At 42.4% G+C, this 23,976-nt stretch overlaps 1 protein-coding gene across 1 annotated transcript in view; it reads left to right on the top strand.

The window, feature by feature from the left end:
* The first annotated feature begins 282 nt into the window (after positions 1-282).
* Positions 283-23,976, top strand: part of dcc (DCC netrin 1 receptor) — an 897,707-nt gene continuing 874,013 nt past the window's right edge. Inside the window, exons 1-2 of the mRNA XM_059988663.1 lie at positions 283-376; positions 1,037-1,357. Of these exons, the coding sequence (XP_059844646.1) occupies positions 283-376; positions 1,037-1,357 (415 nt within the window). The remainder of the gene's footprint in view (positions 377-1,036; positions 1,358-23,976) is intronic.

Below are 23,976 nucleotides of genomic sequence, written 5' to 3'. Positions count from 1 at the left end.
GACTAGAGGACACAGCCTCAGAACAGAGGAGCATCCTTTTGGAATAGAGATGAGGAGGAACTTCTTTAGCCAGAGGGTGGTGAATCTGTGGAATTCTTTGCCACAAGGCTGAGGAGGCTGTCTTTATGTATACTCAAGGCACAGGTTGATAGTTTCTCAATTGGTCAGGGCATGAAAGGATACAGGGAGACGGCAGGAGATTGGGACTGAGAGGAAAATTGGATCAGCCATGATGAAATGGTGCAGCAGACTCAATGGACCAAATGGCTTAATTCTGCTCTTATGGCTGATGGTCTTATGGTCATACCAGGTCACGATGCATCCAAGAGGATGTGTTCTATGGTGGATGGATTTAAATTGGTAGGGGTTGACAGGGGTATGTCAAATTTGTTTAGCAACATTAAGACTGAGACTCACTGAACAACTTACACTCACTGGCCACTTTATTGGCCGCCTCCTGTAAAGTATGTCAGTGATCTTCTGCTGCTGCAGCCCATCCACTGCAAGGTTCAACGTGTTGTGTATTCAGAGATGCTCTTCTGCACACCGCTGTTGTAGCGTGTGGTTATTTGCATTTCTGTCACATTCCACCAGTCTGGTCATTCTCTTCTGATCACTGTCATTAACAAGACCTTTTTGACCACAGAACTGCCAGTCACTGAATGTTCTTTTTGTTTCTCGCACCATTCTCTGTAAACTCTAGAGACTGTTGTGTGTGAAAATCCCAGGAGATCAGTAGTTTCTGAGATACTCAAACTACCCTATCTGGCACCAACAATTCTTTCGTGGTCAAAGTCACTTAGATCACATTTTTCCCATTCAGAAATTTGGTCTGAACAACAAGTGAACCTTTGACCATGTCTATATGTTTTCATGCATTGCTTTGTTACCATATGTTTAACTAATTAGGTATGTGCATTAATGATCAAGTGTACAGGCATATCTAATAAAGTGGCCACTGAGTGTATAACTTTATTACAGCATAGTTCAACTCTGTGCTGCTTTTAATCCCATACCTTTGTTTTTTCCATTTTAGGCTCACAGATCAAAAGGTTCATTTCACTGAGATTTGTTTCTGAGCCTTCGGACACGGTCACTGTGCGAGGCGGATCATTTCTCCTGAACTGCTCGGCAGCGGCGGATCAGGGCCCAGTGAACATTAGCTGGAGAAAAGATGGCGCCTTCCTAAACCTGGTAATGGACGAGAGGCGACAGCTGATGCCAGACGGATCCCTAATGGTGCAGAACGTGGTCCACACAAGGCACCATCGGCCTGATGAAGGCCTGTACCAGTGTGAGGCTTCAGTGCTGGGGGCAGGATCAATAGTGAGCAGAATGGCTCGCTTAACTGTGGCAAGTAAGGGTCGCATCAAGGCGAATTTTCTTTCCTTTTCTGCTCTGCCAATGTTATTGGTTTTAATTAGAACATAACCTTAGTAGTAACTTGTTTCTGTCACACGAGTTTAATAAGACAGGGTGTCCACTATGAGCTGCTCCCTTCAGTAGTAATCAATAGTTTTATTTTAAGGCTAATGTCCAATGCTGAAATGATATCTCAGTTGTGTTGGCATCTCTCTGTTACTGGATCACCAAGCTTTCTCTTGACTCAATTTGTGATGTGTGAGAATTGAGCATTTGACTGCCAAAACCAGACACGAAGCACTCATTGTCTCTTGTCTGTGTTCCACAAAATCAGCAATGGATTTACCCAAAGTACTTGCTTTCCTCCGCTTGGCCTGCAAACTCTGGTTGGAGAGTTCCCAAGATGTTTCTGAGCATCAAACTACAGACTTTGCTGATTGTATTGAACTGGTTTTAAGGAGAAAATAAAATCACTGTGCTGTTGGTCATTTGGTTTTAGGTTCAGTTACAAGGAAAATCTTGCCCTTCCATGCCTGTATATTTTGTGACCAGTACAGTATGAGTACAGACTCATATATAAAAGAAAATATCAAAGCAGGAATGTAATGCTTAGGTTTTATGTGAAATTGAAGTATTGTGAGCAGTATCGGGCCCATTATCTCAGACAGGATGTGCTGACATTGGAGAGTGTTCAAAGGAGGTTCACAGAAATTATTCAGCAATTAAAAGGATTCCCTAAACGTTAACTGATAGGTCAAGTCAGTAGTGAGGAAGGCAAATGCAGTTTTAGCTTTCATTTCCAGAGGACCAGGATATAATATCAAAGATGTAATGCTGAGGCTCTATAAGGTATTGTTCAGACTGAACAAAGTATTGTGAGCAGTTCTGGGCTCCTTATCTAAGGAAAGATAAGCTGGCATTGGAGAGGGTCTAGAGTCGGTTCAGAAGAGCGATACCAGGAATGAAAGGGTTAGCATATGAGGAGTGTTTGATGGCCCCGGCCTGTACTTGATGGAGTTTAGAAGAGTAAGAGGGGAATATCTCATTGAAACCTATTGAATATTGAAAGGGCTAGACAGAGTGGTTGTGGAGAGGATGTTTCATATAGTGGGGAGTCTGGGAACAGAGAATATAGCCTCAAAATAGAAGGGTATATCTTTGGAACAGACTTGAGGAGGAATTTCTTCAGCCAGAGGTGGGTAGATCTGTGGAATTCATTGCCACTGATGGCTGTTGTGGACAAGTCTTTGGGAATATTTAAGTGGAGGTTGAAAGGTTTTTGATATGTCTGGTTGACAAAGGTTATAGGGAGAAGGCAGGAGAATGGCATTCAGAGGGACAATAGGTCAGCCATGATGGAATGATGAAGCAGACTCGATGGGCCAAATGACTTAATTCTGCACCTATGTCCTATGGACTTAAGATCTTAGAGCAGACTCACTGATGATGGAAAGGGAATAGGATAGAAAATGCGCAGATTTTCCAGAAAAGTTACAATTCACCCCAACAATAGTTTGGAATTACACAATATTTTGTATTCAAGTCAGTAAATCGGAGAGTTTCTTATTGTCAGCTTTTACTTTTGTAAGTAAAGAAAATGAAAAATCAAATAATATTGGTTGTCTGTCATATCCAAGGATGACAGGAGACCTGTGCGAGAGGCATTTTAAAATGGAAAATGTTGTTGCATTGGGACAGTTCCAGTCTCTTGACCTGGGAAGTCCAGGTTCAGTAGGATGAGTAGTCGTCACAGACTGGGGACTTCCTTGGTTGCAGTGGACCATGATTATTCTGTGCCTTGTCATGCCCTTTGCTCCGCGTGGAGTGTTGCATTAGCACCTTTTCTGGCAGTTGGACCTCTCCATGGATCTCATCGCCCTGTCCGCCAGAGCAGACTACGCATGAAGGGCCAGGCATGTCCCTATCTCACTGGGGTATGAGGTGGCTGGTTACCCTCTCCTGGTTTAGCCTGCCTGTCGAAGCGGTGTGCCAAGGTATGGCCGCTGTCACATGTAAGCAGCTACTTGGAGCCACAGGGGAGAGCTGAGTGTCCGGTGAGTGAGCTGCCCCAGAATGGACGTGACAAACCCTTTCAGCATAGCTGTTACCCCTCCCTGGGCACCCCAGAATCCCAATGATAATCAACTATTACAATCAGGTAAACGGACATGCATTTGATGAAAGCTATCTGTGATACATGAAGACAAACAGGCTATGCTTCCACAAGAGTTCTCTTTCATACTCGTAATTTGAACAAAAATTCTCCTGAATATTTGGCATCATAATACCACTGTAATCCATTGTTTTGTCTGGATTTCTGGGATTGCTACAGGTTTACTGGTACCGTTTTTTAATCAAATGTAAAAGTAATCATTCAGAAAATCAGCAATTTGATGATGTTATTTGGATGAGCCACAGTTGGAGGAAGTTCGTGTCAGGTGTGTAATGTTGGATCTGGTGATTCTGCAATCCAAAGGTTCTTCGGAAGTCAAAAATGAGGCATACAGTAAAACTTTTTGGTTATGGCTGGTAAAAGTGCGACAAGAACAAAGGATGAACAAAGAAAGACAAAGCAAAGGAAATCATGAGCATCTCACACTCAGGCTAAAGATAATCTAAGTGTCTGTGATAACAATTAACCTGTAAATTAGCCAAACTACAGTTGCATGATATGATTTCAAACTTTCTCCAAATTCTGGTATATTTTCTTGTCTCCCTTTCCTCTTCTTTATTTCCTCACTCTGACCTCTTACTCTTCTCCTCAGCTGCCTACCATCTCCCCCCTCCTCCTTCCCTTTCTCCCATGATCCTTTCTCCTCTCCTATCAGATTCCTTCTTCTCCAGCCCTTTACCTCTTCCACCTATCACCTCCCAGCTTCTCACTTCATCCCCCCTGCCCCACCCAGCTGGCCTCTTCTACCAGCTTGCCCTCCTTCCCCTCCCAGCCCCACCTTCTTATTCTGGCATTCTTCCCCGTTCCTTTCCAGTCCTGATGAAATGTCTCAGCCATAATGTACTCTGTTCCTTCCTCTCTATAGATGCTCCCCCAGCATTTTGAGCCTTTCGCTCTGCATCTCCAGCATCTGCAGAATGTCTTGTGTCTGTGATATGAATTGAGCTGCCTTGTTCATACCTTTGGTGACGTGCCTCCAATCTTACCGAAACAAATGGCTTCAACCACTGCTAGTGTTGATCAGAGTGAAATTGAATAATAGGTTTCATGACAAAATCCTTACTTTTGCCAGAAGCAGGCAGCTGTGATATTGATGCACCCACCCTTGCCGGGGAACTGAAAAAACTCTCAGATTGTTCTGACTTCCCATATTGCCTGCAAATGATACGATCTGAGATGAGATTGTGTCGGGGGTGTCAGACACTCTATATTCTCCCTGCCTGCGCAGAATTTTAATTCACCTGTCTTTGCACTTGGGATAAGGGAAGAAGCACAGAGACTTACTCATCACAACTGCCTACAGCATTAGGAAACAGTGTTCCTCTGTCAGAAAAGCTAAATAGAAAGATCAGAACTTCAACAGAGAGCAAAACAAAAATCAGAGATTAAAGATTAGCTCGATTTGTCACATGTACATTGAGACATACAGTGGAATGCATCTCTTGCATCAAATGTATTAGCGAGGATTGAGTTGGGTTAGCAAGCAAGAGTCACCACACTTCCTGTGCCAATGTAGCTGCCCTGCACCCTGGTCTGCTGAATTCCTCCAGCATTTTCTGTGTGTTACTGTTTTTGTCAATGTGGAACTGAGAGGGAGTTTGTAAATCCAGTGAGATCAAAGGATGTTGGGAATGGCGAGGGGGCGGTGTGTGGGATAGGTGACAGAGAAGGAGAACCAGGGGTGGGGTTTGGCATGGGTGCAAACATACCCATCTCTGAGACACCAGGCAAGGTTATTTGATTCCAAAAATCTGGTTTATTGAACAGTACAGAACGTCTCCTGGGTGCTTCCCACTCCCTCACCCCTCCCTTCCTCTCCCTTCCCCTCTTCCCAACCATGACTCCCCTCTCCCTGCCCCTTCCCACTCTCAGTCCACAATAAAGACCAATCTCAGAATCAGATTTATCATCTCTCACATATGACAGGAAATTTTGCTGTTTTTTGTGGTAGCAGTAAAGTGCAATCGTTTTAGACACCCTAGCTATAGATATATATATATATATATATGTACCTAAGACTTTTGCACAGTACTGTATATATAACCTAAATGAGCAGTGCAATAAGAGAGCAAAAATAGTGAGATAGCGTTCATGGGTTCAATATCCTTTCAGAAATCTGCTGGAGGAGGGGAAGAAACTGTTGCTAAAACAATGAGTGTGGGTCTCCATGCTCCGGGTCCTCCCTCCTGATGGTAGGAGTGAGATGAGGGTTTGTCCCGGGTGATGGGGTCCTTAATGACAGATGCTGCCTTTTTGCCAAACCGCTGAAAAGCAAAACTGTCTTATCTAGTGTCTGCGCCCTCTAGTTTTGGCCTCCACAACCTTGGGAAAAAAAACTTTGACCACCCACCTTATCCAGATATCTCAAGGTTTTTATAAACATATGAGGTCAGCCGTCATTCTCCTGCACTACTGCGAATGAAGATCTACTGTGGCTGATCTCTCCCTGTAACTCAAGCCTTCTCCTACCCTCTTCCTATAACTCAGACCATCTCCCACTCTGTCCCCATAACAGTCCCTCTCCCACCCCCTTCCTATAACTCAGACCATCTCCCACTCTGTCCCCATAACAGTCCCTCTCCCACCCCCTTCCTATAACACAGACCATCTCCCACTCTGTCCCTCTCCCACCCTCTCCCGATAACTCAGACCATCTCCCGCTCTGTCCCCATAACAGTCCCTCTCCCACCCCCTTCCTATAACTCAGACCATCTCCCACTTGGTCCCCATACAGTCCCTCTCCTATCCTCTTCCTATAACTCAGACCATCTCCCACTCTGTCCCCATAACAGTCCCTCTCCCACCCCCTTCCTATAACTCAGACCATCTCCCACTCTGTCCCTCTCCCACCCTCTCCCGATAACTCAGACCATCTCCCGCTCTGTCCCCATAACAGTCCCTCTCCCACCCCCTTCCTATAACAGACCATCTCCCACTCGGTCCCCATACAGTCCCTCTCCCATCCTCTTCCTATAACTCAGACCATCTCCCACTCTGTCCCCATAACAGTCCCTCTCCCACCCCCTTCCTATAACTCAGACCATCTCCCACTCTGTCCCTCTCCCACCCTCTCCCGATAACTCAGACCATCTCCCGCTCTGTCCCCATAACAGTCCCTCTCCCACCCCCTTCCTATAACTCAGACCATCTCCCACTCTGTCCCCATAACAGTCCCTCTCCCACCCCCTTCCTATAACTCAGACCATCTCCCGCTCTGTCCCCATAACAGTCCCTCTCCCACCCCCTTCCTATAACTCAGACCATCTCCCACTCTGTCTCTCTCCCACCCGATAACTCAGACCATCTCCCACTCTGTCCCCATACAGTCCCTCTCCCATCCTCTTCCTATAACTCAGACCATCTCCCACTCTGTCCCTCTCCCACCCTCTCCCGATAACTCAGACCATCTCCCACTCGGTCCCCATACAGTCCCTCTCCCATCCTCTTCCTATAACACAGACCATCTCCCGCTCTGTCCCCATAACAGTCCCTCTCCCACCCCCTTCCTATAACACAGACCATCTCCCACTCTGTCCCCATAATATTGATGGGCCAAAGGCTATGCTTCTTTGCTATAGTGCTCTGTGACTATATGGACGATATATGGACAATGGAACACATTGTCTAGAAGGAGAAGGCAGGCAGTTGGGGTTGAGAGGAAAATGGATCAGTTATGATGAAATGGTGGAGTAGGCTCAATGGGCCAAATGGCCTAATTCTGCTCCTATATCTCATGGTCTTTTGCTCTATAAAATCCATTCTCACCACAGTGGTTACTGTAGTTTATTTGGTGCAGCTCTCTCACCGGTGTGTCTAATACAGCAATTCATCACCAGAGTTCTTGTGTACCCTCTCAAGGTGTGATTACTGCACCCATTGGCTGCTCCATTCCCACCAAACAGCTGCTGCACTGCTCCTGTCACATTACACCGAGGTAGAGCGTGTGTCAATGATCGTAAAACTGATTCTGATTCTGATCTGATAACGCTCTTGGCTCTAATGAACAGCAAGACGACCCAACAATAGGAACTCTGTGAAGAGCCCAAACAATACAGTAGTCTTGTGGTCAGTGAGACACTATTACCGCTGGGGTTATGGAGTTCCAAGTTCAACCCTGGCATCTCCTGTAGGTCCTCCCCGGGTGCTCCAGTTTCATCCCACAGTCCATGAATGTACTGGGTAGGTCCATAGATGATTGTAGATTATCCTGTGATTAAGTTAGGATTAAATCAGGGTTGTCGGAGATTGGTGGTCAGTGCAGCTCAGTGGGCTGGTAGGGCCTATTTCACATTATTCCCCTAAATAAGATAAATAAAATCTGTGGAAAGAGATAATGCTACACTTCATAGAACTGTGAAAGAAAGAAATTGCTTTTCAGTGACAGAGAGGGAGAAGACGAGGAAGTGGTGTGGCCTGGGGCAGTTTAGTGATGATCTGAGTGAAGGGCCAGGCTTGAGGAGCTGGAAGGCTGACTCCTGCCCCTATTTACTGATGCTCTTGCGAGATTAACTTTCGTCTTTAACTTGTTTTTTTTTGAAGACCATAATGATCATTCCACACCTCTGCAGGGAGCAACACCTCTAAATCTGGCAAGGCTAAAGCTTTTTTTTAGTGTGATTCACAGAATTACACAGTTTTACAATGACAAATGATATCACAAAAAAATTTAGAATAAATTTAATAAATTGGATGTCACCTAATTGGGGTTCTCAGCTTTTTAACTCGCTGTAAAACAGTCCAACATGTCTGACACTTTTTAATTAATGTTATATTCTGTACATCTGCTGACAATTCCATTAACACGTTACTTAACTTCAGTTTCTGCCAATAAATATTAAGATTACAAAGAGCAAGTTTTGAACCACTTATCACATTTGCGTCGTGTTAAACTCATAGGCAACTGTTCCTTAGTCTCTGAGACTTTGTAATTCTGACATTTTCCTTTCAGACCTCAGCTAGCGAAGTTCAAAGTACATTTACTGGTCCAATGGTTCCATTTAATATCTGAGAATGTATACAGTATACAACTTGAAATTCTTTCTCTTCGCCGACATCCTTGAAACAGAGAGAAAAAAAGATCAGAACTCAAACTGCCCTCATCCCACGCACAATCACCAGCAAATTCTTCAATGCTCCCCCTCCCCTACTTGCTCCAGAAAAAACATTTCCCTCCTCACCACCCACCATGCAATCAATAGCAAGCCCCAAGAAATCATGACATATCGTCCATCAAAAACTATTGTCCATCCAAGACTTTGGCATCTCAGACAGACTCTTTCTCTCTCTTACTAATGATGGAGAGGAAGATCTTGCTCCTGCAACAGCAAAAGGGGAGACCAACAGCTCATTGTTCCAGTGTTCCAGTCTGCTGTGTCACTTGTCCAAGCCCCAGCCCCAACACCGCGACTCGAAGACCACCAGTCTCTCACTCACAATCAAGAGAGAGAGAGGGGGAGAAAATTATTATTAACTTATTAAATGTATTAATTTATTTTCCAAGTACATATATGTCACCATATGCAGCTGTCAGATTTATTTTCTTGGGGGCATTCACAGTAGTACAAAGAACCAGAATAGAATCAATGAAAAACCACACATGACAGAGACAAACAACCAATGTGTAAAAAAACAACAAACTGCAAGTACAAATAATAATAATTGTAAATAAATAAGAAACAAATATCAAGATCATAAGTCGTAGAGTGCTTGAGAGTGTGTCCATAGGTTGCGTTGGACTCTGGTGTTTTTAATCCAGTTTTCGTTCAGTAGTCAGGAAAGAGGCACAAAGCTTGTTGTTTCACAATCATTTCATTAAGAGTTAATAGAACAAAAAATTGTAGATGGATAGTAATAGGAGCAGAAGCTAGTAGCAGAAGGGAGAGAAACAAAGAAAGACAGTGGTGCCACTGGATCAGCTCTTTTTCTACCCACAGATAAGAATCAACGGTCTGATAGACCCTACTCAAATAACACAGCACAAGTGAAACTTCCAGGACTTTCCAGAATGTTACAATTAACTCTGACCACCAGGGGAACACTATACAATTGCATATACATACTGTGACACTCGGGGACACACTGAACAACTGTATATCCATACTGTGCCCACTGGGAAACATACTAAGCAGTTATATAAGTATATAAGTAGCTATAAAAACAACAGGCATAAATTGTTGAGCTGCGTAGAAAGTAACAACAAAAATAGTCTAATCCAACAGTTGTGAGACCATGTTGCCCTCTGTTGGAGCTTGATGGTTGAGGGGTAATAGCTGTTCCTGAACCAAGTGGTGTGGGACCTGAGGCTAATATACCTCCTTCCTGATGGCAGCAACGAAAAGAAAGCATCTGTCATTAAAGAGCTTAGTGCCCTAACAGAACATTTCAGAAATAAAAAGAACAGTTGGAAATCTGAAATAGAAGATGCGAGAATATACTCCGAACAAATAAGGCTGCATCTGCAGAAATAAAAACAGTGGGCAACATTTCAGATTGAGGAACCTTTATTAAAAATGGAAAAGAAAGATACAAGTTTGTCTTAAGTTACAGAATATACTTATCTATCTATCTATCTATCTGTCCGTCTGTCTATCTTTCTTTCTTTCTTTATCATTTATTTACTTATTTATTTATTGATTGATTGATTGATTGATTAACAACCTCGATTTAAGCCCAACTTGCTGTATGTAAAAAGCCCTCTTCTGACATTCCTGCTATACTTTCAACCAATCACTTCAAAAATAGGCCTCCTCATACTAACCAATTCCATCCTGGGGAGAATGTCTTTGACTATCTGATCATCTTGTATGTCCCTATCAAGTCACCTCTCATCCTCTTTCGCTCAGAAGAGAAAAGCTCGAGTTTGCTCAACCTGTCTTCTTCATAAGACATGTTCTCCAATCCAGGCAGCATCCTGCTATATTTCATTCCATTCCTTCTGGACATCTGTACTTTACCAGAATTCTGTTCTGCAAATTCAATTTACTGTTGCTGCAGGAATGAAATGTCTTCTGAAGCCCTCAAATGTTTAATATATGATAGTTTTTTTAAAAAATTCCATTACATCTCTCTAGATTTAGTGACTTAAAAATATCTGCAGGGTATGCTACATGATATGGTGAGCCGTTGTTTATCCGGAAATTTATGTATGTAGAATTTACATGCATCTAGCAAAAATTTCCGAGAAAATTGAGCCTTCGATGTTGACTCACTTCTGTTGTAGCTGATAAAATGCCTTGAGAGTATCCAGAACACAGAAACTAAATTGCCTTTTTGACATTTAGAATTAAATGATTCTAGTTTAAGTGGTTGCCTAGCCCACAAGTAAAAAACTCAAGGCATAGCCTACATAAGGTTGTTTTGTTTTCATGAAAGCAAGCTCACTGAATTTTATTTCAAGTGTTATGCAAAGTGTGAAAAGACATTTTTTGTTTATTTACATTTATATATAATAGACAGTGGTTGGCTGGTTAACAACAATGCTTTCTTTGAAGATGTAGCTCTTTATTTAATGGTGAGTACACTCATTCATTTGATTTAATTTTCCTCTAGTTTACATTCACACTGTTTAACCTTAAAATGTAGGAGTGCAGTGTGAAACGTTGTTCTTTGAAAGGAACAAAGATGACATCTATTTCTGCAATTCATTTCAAGGCTTTCACATGGGCTAAAAATGTGCGATGTAGAATGATTTTCTCAGGAAATTTCCATGTGAATTTACATACATATTTTTAAAAGAACTCTTTCAGAATTATAGGGACAAAACAGGAAAATGGGTGCAAGAGTTCTGTCAAAGAGTTTTCCAATCAAATGTCTCGGCTCAAAATGTTGACTTTTTATTCCTCTCTGTAGATGCTGCCTGGCCTGCTGTGCATTTTGCGTAAGTTACTCTGGATTTCCAGCATCTATAAGATCTCTTGTGTTTACAGGGTGTAAGTGTTCTGTCAAGGATTTGGCACAGACTCAATGGGCTGTGTGGCCTTTTTCTGAGTGATATCATGTTCCATATCAAGTTCAAGTTTATTGTCATTCAACTGTATACAGTACATGTATACCGCTAAACAAAACAGCGTTCCTCCAGAACAAGCTGCACAACATTTAACTCACTCACAACGCATGAAGTAATATTACCACAAATAAATTAATAATAAAAGATATTCCAATGGTTGACATTCAACATCATGTGCATTTATGACACAAGTTAAAAGGTTAACGGTATAATGCCACTGGCGCTTCATACGTGATGCAACCTGGGTGGTGGTAGGGGGTTCAGTAGTCTCACGCCCTGGGGGAAGAAGCTGTTTTGCATCCTAACAGTTTTTGTCCTAGTGCTACGGCACCTCCTGCTTGATGGTAGGGTGTCAAAGAGATAGTTGGACAGATGGGAGGGATATCTGATAAGGCCCCTCCATATGTAGTGCTCCTGATCAATATCTCAGATGGGTGGAGAAGAAACTCCAATGATCCTCTCAGAAGCGTATTTTTGCCATTCTCCTTCATGGTGCTGAGGCATAAGCAGTCCATTCATGGAATCAGCACACTCCATTTCCCATAGATGCTGGATAGCTGAGAGGAACACATACAAAATTCCAGAGGAACTCAGCAGGTCAGGTAGTATTTACGGAGAGAAATAAGCAATCAGTGTTTCAGGCTGAAACCACTCACTAGGACTGGAAGATTGGAATATCGAGGCAAATGTGACTGCCTGCCTTCTGATTGCTGGTGGGATTGCTCTGCTGCCAGAGGAGGCCAGTGTGGCCTATTGCTGTGCCCAGAGGGGAGGCCTCTGTGTCTCTCTCTTTTCATGATATTGGAAAATGTTACCAAGGTTTCTGTGTTTATGGATTTGGACTTTGGTCTACCGACCTCTTTCATTCTTATGGTTTTTATATTCCGTGTTTTCACCTGTTCTTTCTCACTGATTCTTGTGTGAGGGAGGGGTGTCTGGAGGGTGTCGATGTTCTTGTTGCATTTTTGTTAGCTTTTTTGTGCAGGGAGAGCGGATTTGGAGGTCGATGTTGATGTTGCGTTCTGGCCAGGAGATTGGGGTTGGGGGTTTGGTGATCGTGTTGCCATTCTTTTTGTGAAGGGGGTAGGTTTGCTGTTTCCCTCCCAACTGACTTCCGTGGATTTCTTTGCTTGTGGCTGTCTGGAGAAGAAGAATCTCAGAGTTGTGCTCGGCATACATACTTCGCTAATAAATGAACCCTTTGAACTTTTGAACCTTTGCAAAGGTGGGGGGAAGGCGAAGGCAGAAGGTGAAGGAAGGGGAGCTGGTAGGTGGTAGGTGAAGCCAGGTGAGGGGCAAGTGGTAAGTGGGGAAGGGGAAATGAGGTGAGAAACTGGGAGATAATAAGTAGAAGACATAAAAGGGCTGAAGAAGAAGGAGTCTGATAGGAGAGGGAAGTGGACCATGGGAGAAAGGGGAGGAGGAGGGACACTAGCGGGAGGTATTGGGAAGATATACATACACAAAGTGTTTGAGTTTACAGAGACAGAATTACAACATTGGATTTCAGGTCTTGAAGCAAAATGTTAAACCTTGATTCCACTGGGAATGAGGAATTAGAATTGAACCCATCACCTCATCAAGCGACAGAACAAGGTTAGAGAGGAGAAACACACACCAGGAATTGCCAGAATCAGAATCATGTTTAATGTCACTGGCATACAGTATGTTGTGACATTTATTCTTCTGTGGGAGTAGTGCTTTGTAATATGGAATAATGAAAAAATTCCATAAATCACAGTAAGAAATATACCTTTATAAAAAAAGTTAAATTAAATAAGTAGAGCAAAAAGAGAGAAAAAAATTGTAAGGTGGTGCTCATGAGTTAATTGTCCATTCAGAACTGGCAGAGGGGAAGAAGCTGTACCTAGAACTTTGAGTCTGTGTCTTCCGTCTCCTTATCTTCTCCTCGATGGTAGCAACGAAAAGTGGACATGCCATGGGTGATTGGGGTGCTTAATGAGAGACTTTTGAAGGTGTCCTCGATGCTGGGGAGGCTAGTGTGGAACTGGCTGAGCTTGCATCTTTCTGCAGTTTGCAGTTCTCTGAATAAGCCGGCTCTAACGTTCCATTACCTCAGAATCTATTGCTAGTTTGGTATTGATTAAACTGAGCTAAGAGAGTACAGTATATTTCAGTACCATTATAGATTAGTAGTTTTGTGCTAGTGCAAGGATTTTGACCTGCCGTGCTGATGTGCAGAGATAAATCCAAGGTTACAGCAAGGTGAATATTTAGTCCAAACCAGTCCCACTGAGCTCAGACATGAAATGTCAATTTTCTTGGTGTTGATTCAGATGTGTAATGTGTATTTAATAGTGATTTCATACACTAGCCTCCCTTACATTGAAGACATCTTCAAAAGGTGGTGCCTCAAAAAGGAAATGCATTTGCTAATGTGAGGCAGAGAAGTTTGTAAATCTGGCAGGAACAAAGGATGTTGGGAAGGAATAGTGAGGATGGAGTGCCATGGGAATGGTGTGGGACAGGTGGCAGAGAAGAAATGCTGGGACAGTGGGGTGGTGCAGGTACAGACACACCCAGTTCTGAGACAACAGGCCAGGTCATTTGACTCCAATTAGATTACTGATCTCTACAAAATGTCTCTCTAGTGTTTCCCACTCCCTCCCCTCTCCCCTTTTGCCAACTATCATTCCCCTCTCCTTGTCCCTTTCCCACTCTCAGTCCACAATAAAGACCCATTTCAGAAACAGGTTTATCATCACCCACATATGTTATGAAATTAGTTTTTTTTTTCAGCAGCAGTGCAGTGCAATACATACAATTACTGCAGTACTCCATTTAGAACAGAGATAAGGAGGAATTTCTTTAGCCAGAAGTTAGTGAGTCGGTGGAATTCATTGCCACAGGTGGCTGTGGAGGTCAAGTCATTGGGTTTATTTAAAGTGAAGGTTGTTAGATTCTTGATTGGGCAAGGTGTCAAAGATTCTGGTGGGTGCTGTAGTTTCTTATGTACTATCTATTTTTCAAAACTAACATTTAATGGAGTACTTTTTCTCTGGCCACTTTGTGACAGGTTGGACAATAAAGGTTTCTTATTGAAGACTTTTTTTTTGAGCAGACAGAATGAAAAGCTTGCATTCCCATGCACTGACTGTCTGAAAATACAGTTACCCTGCTGCCTTAATAGTCTCCAAACTCGAGGAACCCACACAGGTAAAAAGGCTGACTCGGTCACCCTCATTCACCTCTGGATCACACGCTCTTTAATCTTGTATCCAGAAAGTCCAGAAGTCTGGACAGAAGTAGAAAAGCCTAGACAGGGCTTAAGTAGTTGAAATTATGAGCAGGAGTAATTTTAAAGATAAAGATTAGTTATATTTGATAGATGTACATTCAATATCAATGTATTAATTGGCTGCATATTGGAGGCTGTAGGAAGAATGAGCAACCTAACTGTGGCACCATAGTTTAGGGAGAAATTCATGAAGGGGGAGGGAAGAGAAATGTCGTGGTAATTGGGGGTAAGATAGTCAGAGGAATAGACAGAGTTCTCTGCTGCAGGGGTAAAGCATCCCAAGGCTGAGTTGCCTTCCTGGTATCTGGGTCCGGGACATCTTACCTGACTTGCAGAGGAATTTGCAGTGGGAGGGGAAAGATCCATTGTTGTGGTCCATGTGGGTATCAATGACATAGGTAGAATGAGGAAAGAGGTTCTGCTGAGGGAATTTGAGCAGCTATGGACTAAATTAAAAAGCAGATCCAAAAGTCAAGTCAAGCCAAGTCACACAGAGAATGCTGGTGGAACACAACAGGCCAGGCAGCATCTATAAGGAGAAGCACGGTCGACGTTTTGGGCCAAGACCCTTCGTCAGGACTCCAGGCCTGCTGTGTTCCACCAGTATTTTGTGTGTGTGTGTTGTTTGAATTTCCAGCATCTGCAGATTTCCTCGTGTTTGCCCGTCAAGTCAAGTCAAGTCAAGTCAAGTCAAGTCAAGTCATTTTTATTGTCATTTCAACCATAAGTGCTGGTACAGTGCATAGTAAAAATGAGACATGAGACAACGTTTTTCAGGACCATGGTGTTATATGACACAGTACAAAAACTAGATTGAACTACGTAAAAAAAAACCACAGAGACAGCTACTCTAGACTACAGACCTACACAGTACTGCGTAAAGTGCACAAAACAGTGCAGGCATTACAACAAATAATAAACAGGACAATAGGGCAGTAGGGTGTCAGTCCAGGCTCTGGGTATTGAAGAGTCTGATAGCTTGGGGGAAGAAACTGTTACATAGTCTGGTCGTGAGAGCCTGAATGTTTTGGTGCCTTTTCCCAGATGGCAGGAGGGAGAAGAGTTTGTATGAGGGGTGCATGGGGTCTTTCATAATGCTTTTTGCCTTGCGGACGCAGTGTGTAGTGTAAATGTCCGTGATGGAGGGAACAGAGACCCCGATGATCTTCTCAGCTGACCGCACTATCCGCTGCAGGGTCTTGCGATCCGAGGTGGTGCAATTTCCGAACCAGGCAGTGATGCAGCTGCTCAGGATGCTCTCAATACAACCCCTGTAGAATGCGATGAGGATGGGGGGGGAGAACTTTCCTCAGCCTTCGCAGAAAGTAGAGATGCTGTTGGGCTTTCTTTGCTATGGAGCTGGTGTTGAGGGACCAGGCGAGATTCTCCGTCAGGTGAACACCAAGAAATTTGGTGCTCTTAACGAACTCTACCGAGGAGCCGTCGATGTTCAGCGGGGAGTGGTCGCTCCGTGGTTCTGGATTAGTTTCTGATCCGATGCAAATTGGCATAAAGTCAAGAAGATTAGAGAGTTAAATGCGTGGCTCAAGGATTGGTGTGGGAGAAGTGGGTTTGAATTCATGGGAAACTGGCACCAATATTGGGGAAGGAGGGACGGGCTCCACCTGAACCATGGCCTGGATCCTAGCAAACTGCATAACTAGGGCTGTGGATAGGGCTTTAAACAAAATAACCAGGGGGTGGGCGGTAGGTTGAACAGATTGGAAAGGTAAAAGAGAAAAGTGTTGATAAAGTAAAAGCAAAAGTTAAAAAAGAGAAAAGTAAAGGTGGAGTGCAGAAAAGTCAAGTGCAAAAGAGACAAAGACTTTAAAGGCACAATGAGTGTAAGGGAACATTATCTGAAAGCCTGTAGTATTCGAAACGAGGTCAGTGAATTTGTGGCACAGCTCAGTACAAAGAGGTATGATATAGTGGTCATTACAGAAACATGGTTACAGGGTGGAGAAGATTGGGAATTAAATATCTAAGGACATCAGGTAATACAGAAGGATAGGCAGGAAGGTAGGGGAGGCAGTGTAGTACTCTTAATTAAGGATGAGATCATGGCGATAGTGAGAGACAATATAAGATCTAAGGAACAGGAAAGTAGTTTTCACTGGTAGGTGAGACTAGAAGTAGGGAACATAGCCTCGTGATTCTGGGGAGTAAATTTAGGACGGAGATGAGGAGGAACTGCTTTTCGGTGAGAGTGGTGAATCTGCGGAATTCTCTGCCTAATGAAGTGGTGGAGGCTACCTCAGTAAATATATTTAAGACAAGGTTGGGTAGATTTTTGCATAGTAGGGGAATTAAGGGTTATGGGGGGAAAAACAGGTAGGTGGAGATGAGTCCATGGTCAGATCAGCCATGATCTTATTGAATGGCAGGGCAGGCTCAATGGGCCAGATGGCCTACTCCTGCTCCTATTAATTATGTTCTTATCATGGCTTGATATGGGTTTCAACAAAAAACCCTACAATAAGTAGTGGATTTGGCCCAGTACTTCATGGGTAAAGTCCTCCCAACCACATCTACATGAATGGCTGCCATAGGGAAGCATCATCAGAGATTCCCACCATGCTTTTTTCTCACTGTTGCCATCAGGTAGAAGATACAGGAGCTTCAGGGCTTACACCACCAGGTTCTAAAACAGTTACTACCCCTCAACCATCAGGCTCTGGAATAGAAGTGGATACACTCTACTTCAAAGACTCTTTATCTCATTATCCCATGTTCTTGTTATTTATTGCTGTTTATTTTTATTTGCATTTGCACAGTTTATCTGCACTCTGGTTAATCTTTCACTGATCCTGTTATAGTTATTATCCTATAGATTTGCTGAGTATGGCCGCAGGGAAATGAATCTCAGGCTTGTATATATTGATAAATATGTACTCTGATCATAAAGTTTACTTTGGATTTTTTACTTTGAAACATGAAAGCATACAGTGAGATGCGTAGCTTGTATCAACGACCAGCACAGTATGAGGGTTGTGCTGAGGGCAGCCCTCAAGCATCACCATGCTTCTGGCTCCGATATAGCATACCCTCAACTTACTACGCCTCAATAAGTGGTTCGTCTTTGGAATGTGGGAGGAAACCAGAGCACTTGAAGGAAATGCATTGGACAATTAGGTTTATTTACCCGCTGAGGCTTTGTAAGGCATTGGTCAAATCGCATGGAGTATTGTAAACAGTTTTGGGCCTCTTATCTAAGAAAAAATGTAATGGCATTGCCGAGTGTCTAGGGGAGGTTGATGAGGCTGATTTCAGGAACGTAAAGGTTAACATTTGAGGAGCGCTTGATGACTCTGGGCCATCACTGGAGGTCAGGAGAATGAGGAGGGATCAGAACCAAGTTTATTATCACAGGCATGTGTCAAAAAATTTGCTGTTTTGCGGCAGTGCTATTGTGCAATACATAAAATATTACTATATTTGCAACAAAAAATACAAAAAAGATGAATGAGTAGTGCAAAAAGATGGCAAGAATTTATTATTATATATATTCTTGCTTAATTTAATTACTTATTTAATTTATGTTATAAATAAAATTAATGAAGTAGCGTAATGGATTTAATTATCCATTCAGAAATCTGATGTTAGAGGGAAAGAACCTGCTTCTGAAACATTGAGTGTATGTTTTTACGTCCCTGTGCTCCTCCCCGATGGTAAAAATGAGAAGACGGCATGCCCTGGGTGATGGGGGACCTTCATGTTAGATGCCGTCCTTTTGAAGCATTGCCTTTTGAAGGTGTCCTGGATGCTGTGCAGGGTGATGCCCATGATGGACTTGGCTGAATTTACAACTTCCTGCAGCTTTTTTCTGATTCTGCATTTACCCTGTCTATTTACATACACCCGGAGGAAACCCACGTGGTCACGAGGAGACAATACAAGCTTCTTACAGACAGTGGCGGGAGTCAAACGACAGTCAGTAATCACTGGAGTTGTAAAGTGATTGTGCTAACCAGTGCGTTGCTGTGCTGCCCACCATGAAGTCGGAAAACATCTTCAAGTCTGAAACGTTATCAGATCAGTGATGGGCTTTACCCGTGGAACCATTCCAACTCGATATGTTGTTTCTCTTGAATTGAAAAGGATGCACCAGAACTCAAGGTTCAACTTTAGGGGAAAGAAAAGTTTTTTCAACCATTCTAGATATATATACACACACACACTTAATGTAATTAATTAATTTATTTATATATATTTTTCCTATATTATCATTTATTACATTGTACTGCTGTTGCTAAGTTATCAAATTTCGTTATGTATGCTGGTGATATTAAACCTGATTTTTATATAATGTAAGTACATGCTGGCATTTATGTACAGTATTTATACATATCTAATTTGTTATCCATACTTTAACCTCTAGTTTTATTTTATCTATAATTCTTTATTAATTGTTGAATGTTGCTTTTTGTTGCATGTCCTACCCTGACCAATACAACACAGCAAATTCCAAATAGATGTAAATGTACATCCTGTACATGGTGAATAAAGTTGATCCTTGATTTGTGAAAAACAGGCTTGGGACATCCTGAATCTGTTAGTTCAGTAAAAATTAATGTCCACTCTGTCACCTCTCAATGTGTCTCCCACGAGTCCTCTTTGAGGCATCGCCTCTTATCTGCTAGTGAATAACAGTTAAGTTTAGGAAGAGAATCAAAAAGATGAGACAAAATTAATGGCAAAACAATTCCTGTTATCCTCAGCAGTACTTTGCAATTAATATGTTCATCATTATATGTGTCAAAAACCATTAGTTATTTTCTACACGCAGATGATATTTGATACTTTGGATGGGATCCCGGATATTGTGGAAGAGTTTCTCAATGCAGAGGAAGAATTCACAGTCTGTGTCTTATCATTGCAGCTGCTCCTGTCTACGTTTGATTTGGCTTGTTCTGAACTCTTAAAGCAACCAATCTTTAGATAAATCAGTTTAATTGGGCTATTTTAGATAAATGTCTTCTCCAAGCATACGTAACTCAGAATATTATTCTCTCTACTTCCTGGCACCTGCTTCTTCATTATTTTGGCTTTGTGGAGATCCCACTCTCCTGTTAAATCCTGTCTAAGTGCTCATTCTTAACTTGTGTAATTAGGCTATTTGACATCAAGGGAATCACAATTAATTCTCTTCATAAAACCACACAGAGCACAGAAACTCTGTAATGCCCATTTGATACCCTGGAGCGACTGGAACCCTGCCAGATTCATCTCCCCCTTTTAGGTGTGGAAGGCTCAAGTAGAAGGTGAACTTTGTTTTCTGGTATAAATCTTCAAGAAAGCCTTAAAGCTCTCCGCTTCTTTCTTAACAACAGACCCGAGCAGTCCCCCCTCCAATACCACCCTCCTTTGTTTGATGAAACTGGTTCTGATCCTCAGCAATTTCTCTTTTGGCCCCTGCCACTTTCTACAAATTTAAGGTTTTCTACAAAACTTGTTTTCTACAAGCTATGACCGCTTTTTTACTGTCTATGTGGAACAATCCTTGTTTGGAACCTTCCCTGGTAATGCTCCTCAGCTCTCTCTGTGCTACGTTGTCATCTACATTGGTGCTGCTTCATGCACCCATGCTGAGATCATCAATTTCACCAAATTGGCCTTCAACTTCCATTCTGTCCTTAAATTCACTTGGACCATTTCTGACAACTCTCTCCCATTTCTCGATTTCTTTGCCTCCATCACTGGGGACAATTTGTCAACCAACACGTTTTATAAACCCACTGTTGTGTCTGTGCACAACTACATATGTATTCAATAAAAGCACGCACGTGGGAGACAGCTTTAACTGATGTATTCACTTTGCAGTGAGAGAGTTCATGTGCAGGCGACTGATCAATATGTAGTGCTATGTAGTGCTAAGGCTGGGGGGATCATTGCACTAAAAGAAATAGATCTATATACTTCCTCTCCCTTTAGATTAATGCAACATAAACTGTATATGTACAAAACATTCAATTTTTCTTTCATAAACTCATATGCCAAATAAACATGCTTTCACAATAACAGTCCACAACTACCTTCACAGTTCTAAAGGTTCAGTCTTTTGGGTGGTGCTCTGTTTCTTTCAGGATAGCAGCTCTGGACCTGTGGAGTGACATCAGGTCTGGCTGGTGTCTTGTCAATGATAATGTTCTTGTTGTGCCTCTGGACCTGTGGAGTGGCATCAGGTTCGGTAGGTGTCTTGTGTAAGACAATGTTCTCGGTTTCCATTATCACGTTGCTATCAGTGACATCATCACTGAGTGGTAGGTCCCGTGACTGTAATGTGTCCGTCTTGTTGCATGTAGTCGACTCAGGTGTGATCTTCGGTTGAGCATTCAGTATCTGGTCTACCTGACATCTTCATGTCTGATCTTCGACGTCCACGGTGTACATCAGTAGTTCAGTCCTTGTAGCTATCCTACCGGGTGTCCACTTGTCTTCTCAGTAATCACTTGGCGACTGGATGAACTGTTTATTCTGCACCTCTCTCCTTGCATCTGGTTTCAGGAGGTCGATGCAAGATCTCAGATTCCTGTTCATGAACAGCATTGCAAGTGTTTGATTTGTCATTGCATGAACAGAGTCCCGATACACAAAAAGGAAATTGTCCACTTTGTGCTATAGAGAAATGTCCTCCTTGTCCATCGCTTTAATGGACTTCTTGAAGGTTTGGACAAATCTTTCAGCTAGCCCAGTCACTGCTGGGTGGTGAGGAACTGACTTGAAATGTCTGATGCCATTTTCCTTTATGAACAGTCAGAATTTTTCTGGCATGTATTGTGGTCTGTTGTCACTCACAATTTGTTCTGGCAAGCCGCTTATTGTGAAGATGGTCCTCAGGGCGGAGACAGTCTTTGCTGAGATGGTTGACTTATTTGATATGACCTCTGGCTGCTTCGAATGAGCATCCACAGCAATTAGGAACATGGAGACCATGAATGGCCCAGCAAAGTCAATATGTACTCTTTGTGATGGTGGTGACAGCCACTCATACAGGGTGTAACTGTGCCTGTGAGGGTGCATTTTGAACTTCTTGGCATTTTTAACATCTTTTGGCCAAGTCTTCGATCTGTTTATCTATTCCCTTCTCAAACACCTTCTGATTAGCATTAAGCAGCTGTGACAGCCTCTGATTAGTGCTACCATTTGGGCTGCCATTCCCTGTTAATGTCACACTGAGAGCTTTGATTGACTGCTAGTCTTGTTGGATTTTTCTCAACCATTCATGTCCAAAATGTGTTGGCTCTCCACTTTTCAAAACATAAAGCTCTAAGTGTTGTATATGGCCTCTATTTACTCAGTCACTTTCAGTTTGACATTGGGAGACACTTTTTTTTTACCTGTGTAAATCTTTAGCATCACTGAGGTCTTCTCTAATGGTATCTTAGAAAAGAGTCTATTGTAATCAGCCTCTGGAATTATGGACAAAGCTGACCCTGTATCCAGCTTCATTTTCAGTTTTACAATGGACACATCTATTATGATCCAGATTATTTTGTGATCTGCATCAGTAATAAATGCAGTCTAGGCATGCCAGTTCATAGTTGTAAGACTCTATGTTGTCTGATTCTGGTTTACATTTGGTAACTTCATGCATTTGCTTTGTTTTGTGTTTGAGACTTTTCACTCAGTTGTGCTTTTTGTCTGTCTTGCATGCTCTCTCTGTGACCATGTATCTGACACTTTTTGCAGATTTCTCTTTGAATCAACAGTCATTTGCATCATGGGAGGATTTGCCACATTGATTTCATTTTTGTTTTTTTGCACCATTCAGGAACATTTGTGCATTTCATGTTCTAACCTTTTTTTTCTGTAGTTCTGCTGCATCCTTTGATGCAGTCTCTAACAATATTGCAATGGTCAATGCCCGTTCTAAGATTACTGACCTTTCAGACAGTAGCCTCTATTGAGTGCTTTGACTCTGCATACCACATACAAGCCTGTTCCTGAATGCATCAGAAAGACTATTTCCAAAGTTACATACTGGGAAGTCTGTGCAGTTCTGCAATGTATTCAGAAATGCTTTCATCTTTTGGCTAATTCCTTTTGTAAAATCTAAATCACTCAGCTATTACCAGCAGTTGAGGACTCAGGTGATTTTGTAAAATTGCAACAATTTCATTGAACATCTTGCTTTCTGGCTATGAGTAAGAATCTGTAGGTTGCATAAGGGACTGTACATTCTTTGGTCCATTAAGCTAAGAAGCATAGGGGCTTTCTTCTGCTCCTCCATGTTCTTCTCAATATACGACTCTCAATTTTCATTAGCACTATCAAAATCATCAACTTCCCTGCCTGAAACCATCACCACATTATTTTTACTTTAAATTCAGTGTGTATTTCACTGTACTCACGTGTTCTTTGGCTTTCTCGTGTTGTTTAACTCTTGCTGTTTCATCCCGTAACTGTTGGTGCAGGTCATGATATTTTCTGGCATTCAAGTTCATACTCATTGTCAATTTGTTGTGTTTGTGCTCAATTACATATCAATTCAATAAAAGCACGCATGCGGGAGATGGCTTTAACTGGTACATTCACATTGCAGCGAGAGAGAGAAAACAATGCTTATGTGTAGACAACAGATCAATACGTAGTGCTAAGGATGGTGGGGGGCAGGGGTTCATTGCTCTAAAAGAAACAGATCTATTCATTCCACCCACCAATTCCCAGAGCTATCTTGACTATACCTCTTCCCACCCTGTCTTGTGTAAAAGATGCCATTCTCATTTCTCAGTTTCATAGTCTTCACTGCATCTGTTTCCAGGATGAGACCTTTCTTTCCAGAACAAGAGACATGTCCTTTATCTTCAAACAACGGTTTTCCCTTCCTCCGTGATTGGTGCTACTCTCAACTGTGTCTCCTCCGTTTTGTGGACATCCATACTCACTCCTCCTTCCCGCCAACTTAAGGGAGATAATGTTCTTCTTGTCATCACCTACCACCCCATGGGTCTCCACATCCTAAAAATCATTCTCTGCAATCTCTGCCATCTTCAATGGGATCCTACCACCAAACACATCATTATCTCTCCTATACTTTCAGCTTTCTGCAGGGATCACTGGCTCCGTGATTCCTTTGTTCATTCGTCCCTCTGCACTAATCTTCATCCTAGCACTTATCCCTGCAAGTGATAGAAGTGTTACACCTGCCCATTCAACTTCCCTCTCATCTCCATT

The sequence above is a fragment of the Hypanus sabinus genome, chromosome 14, assembly GCF_030144855.1.
Source record: "Hypanus sabinus isolate sHypSab1 chromosome 14, sHypSab1.hap1, whole genome shotgun sequence".
In the NCBI taxonomy this organism is placed as follows: Eukaryota; Metazoa; Chordata; class Chondrichthyes; order Myliobatiformes; family Dasyatidae; genus Hypanus; species Hypanus sabinus.
The sequence above is the reverse complement of the archived record's forward strand: the minus strand, read 5'-3'. Positions and strand labels throughout refer to the sequence as shown.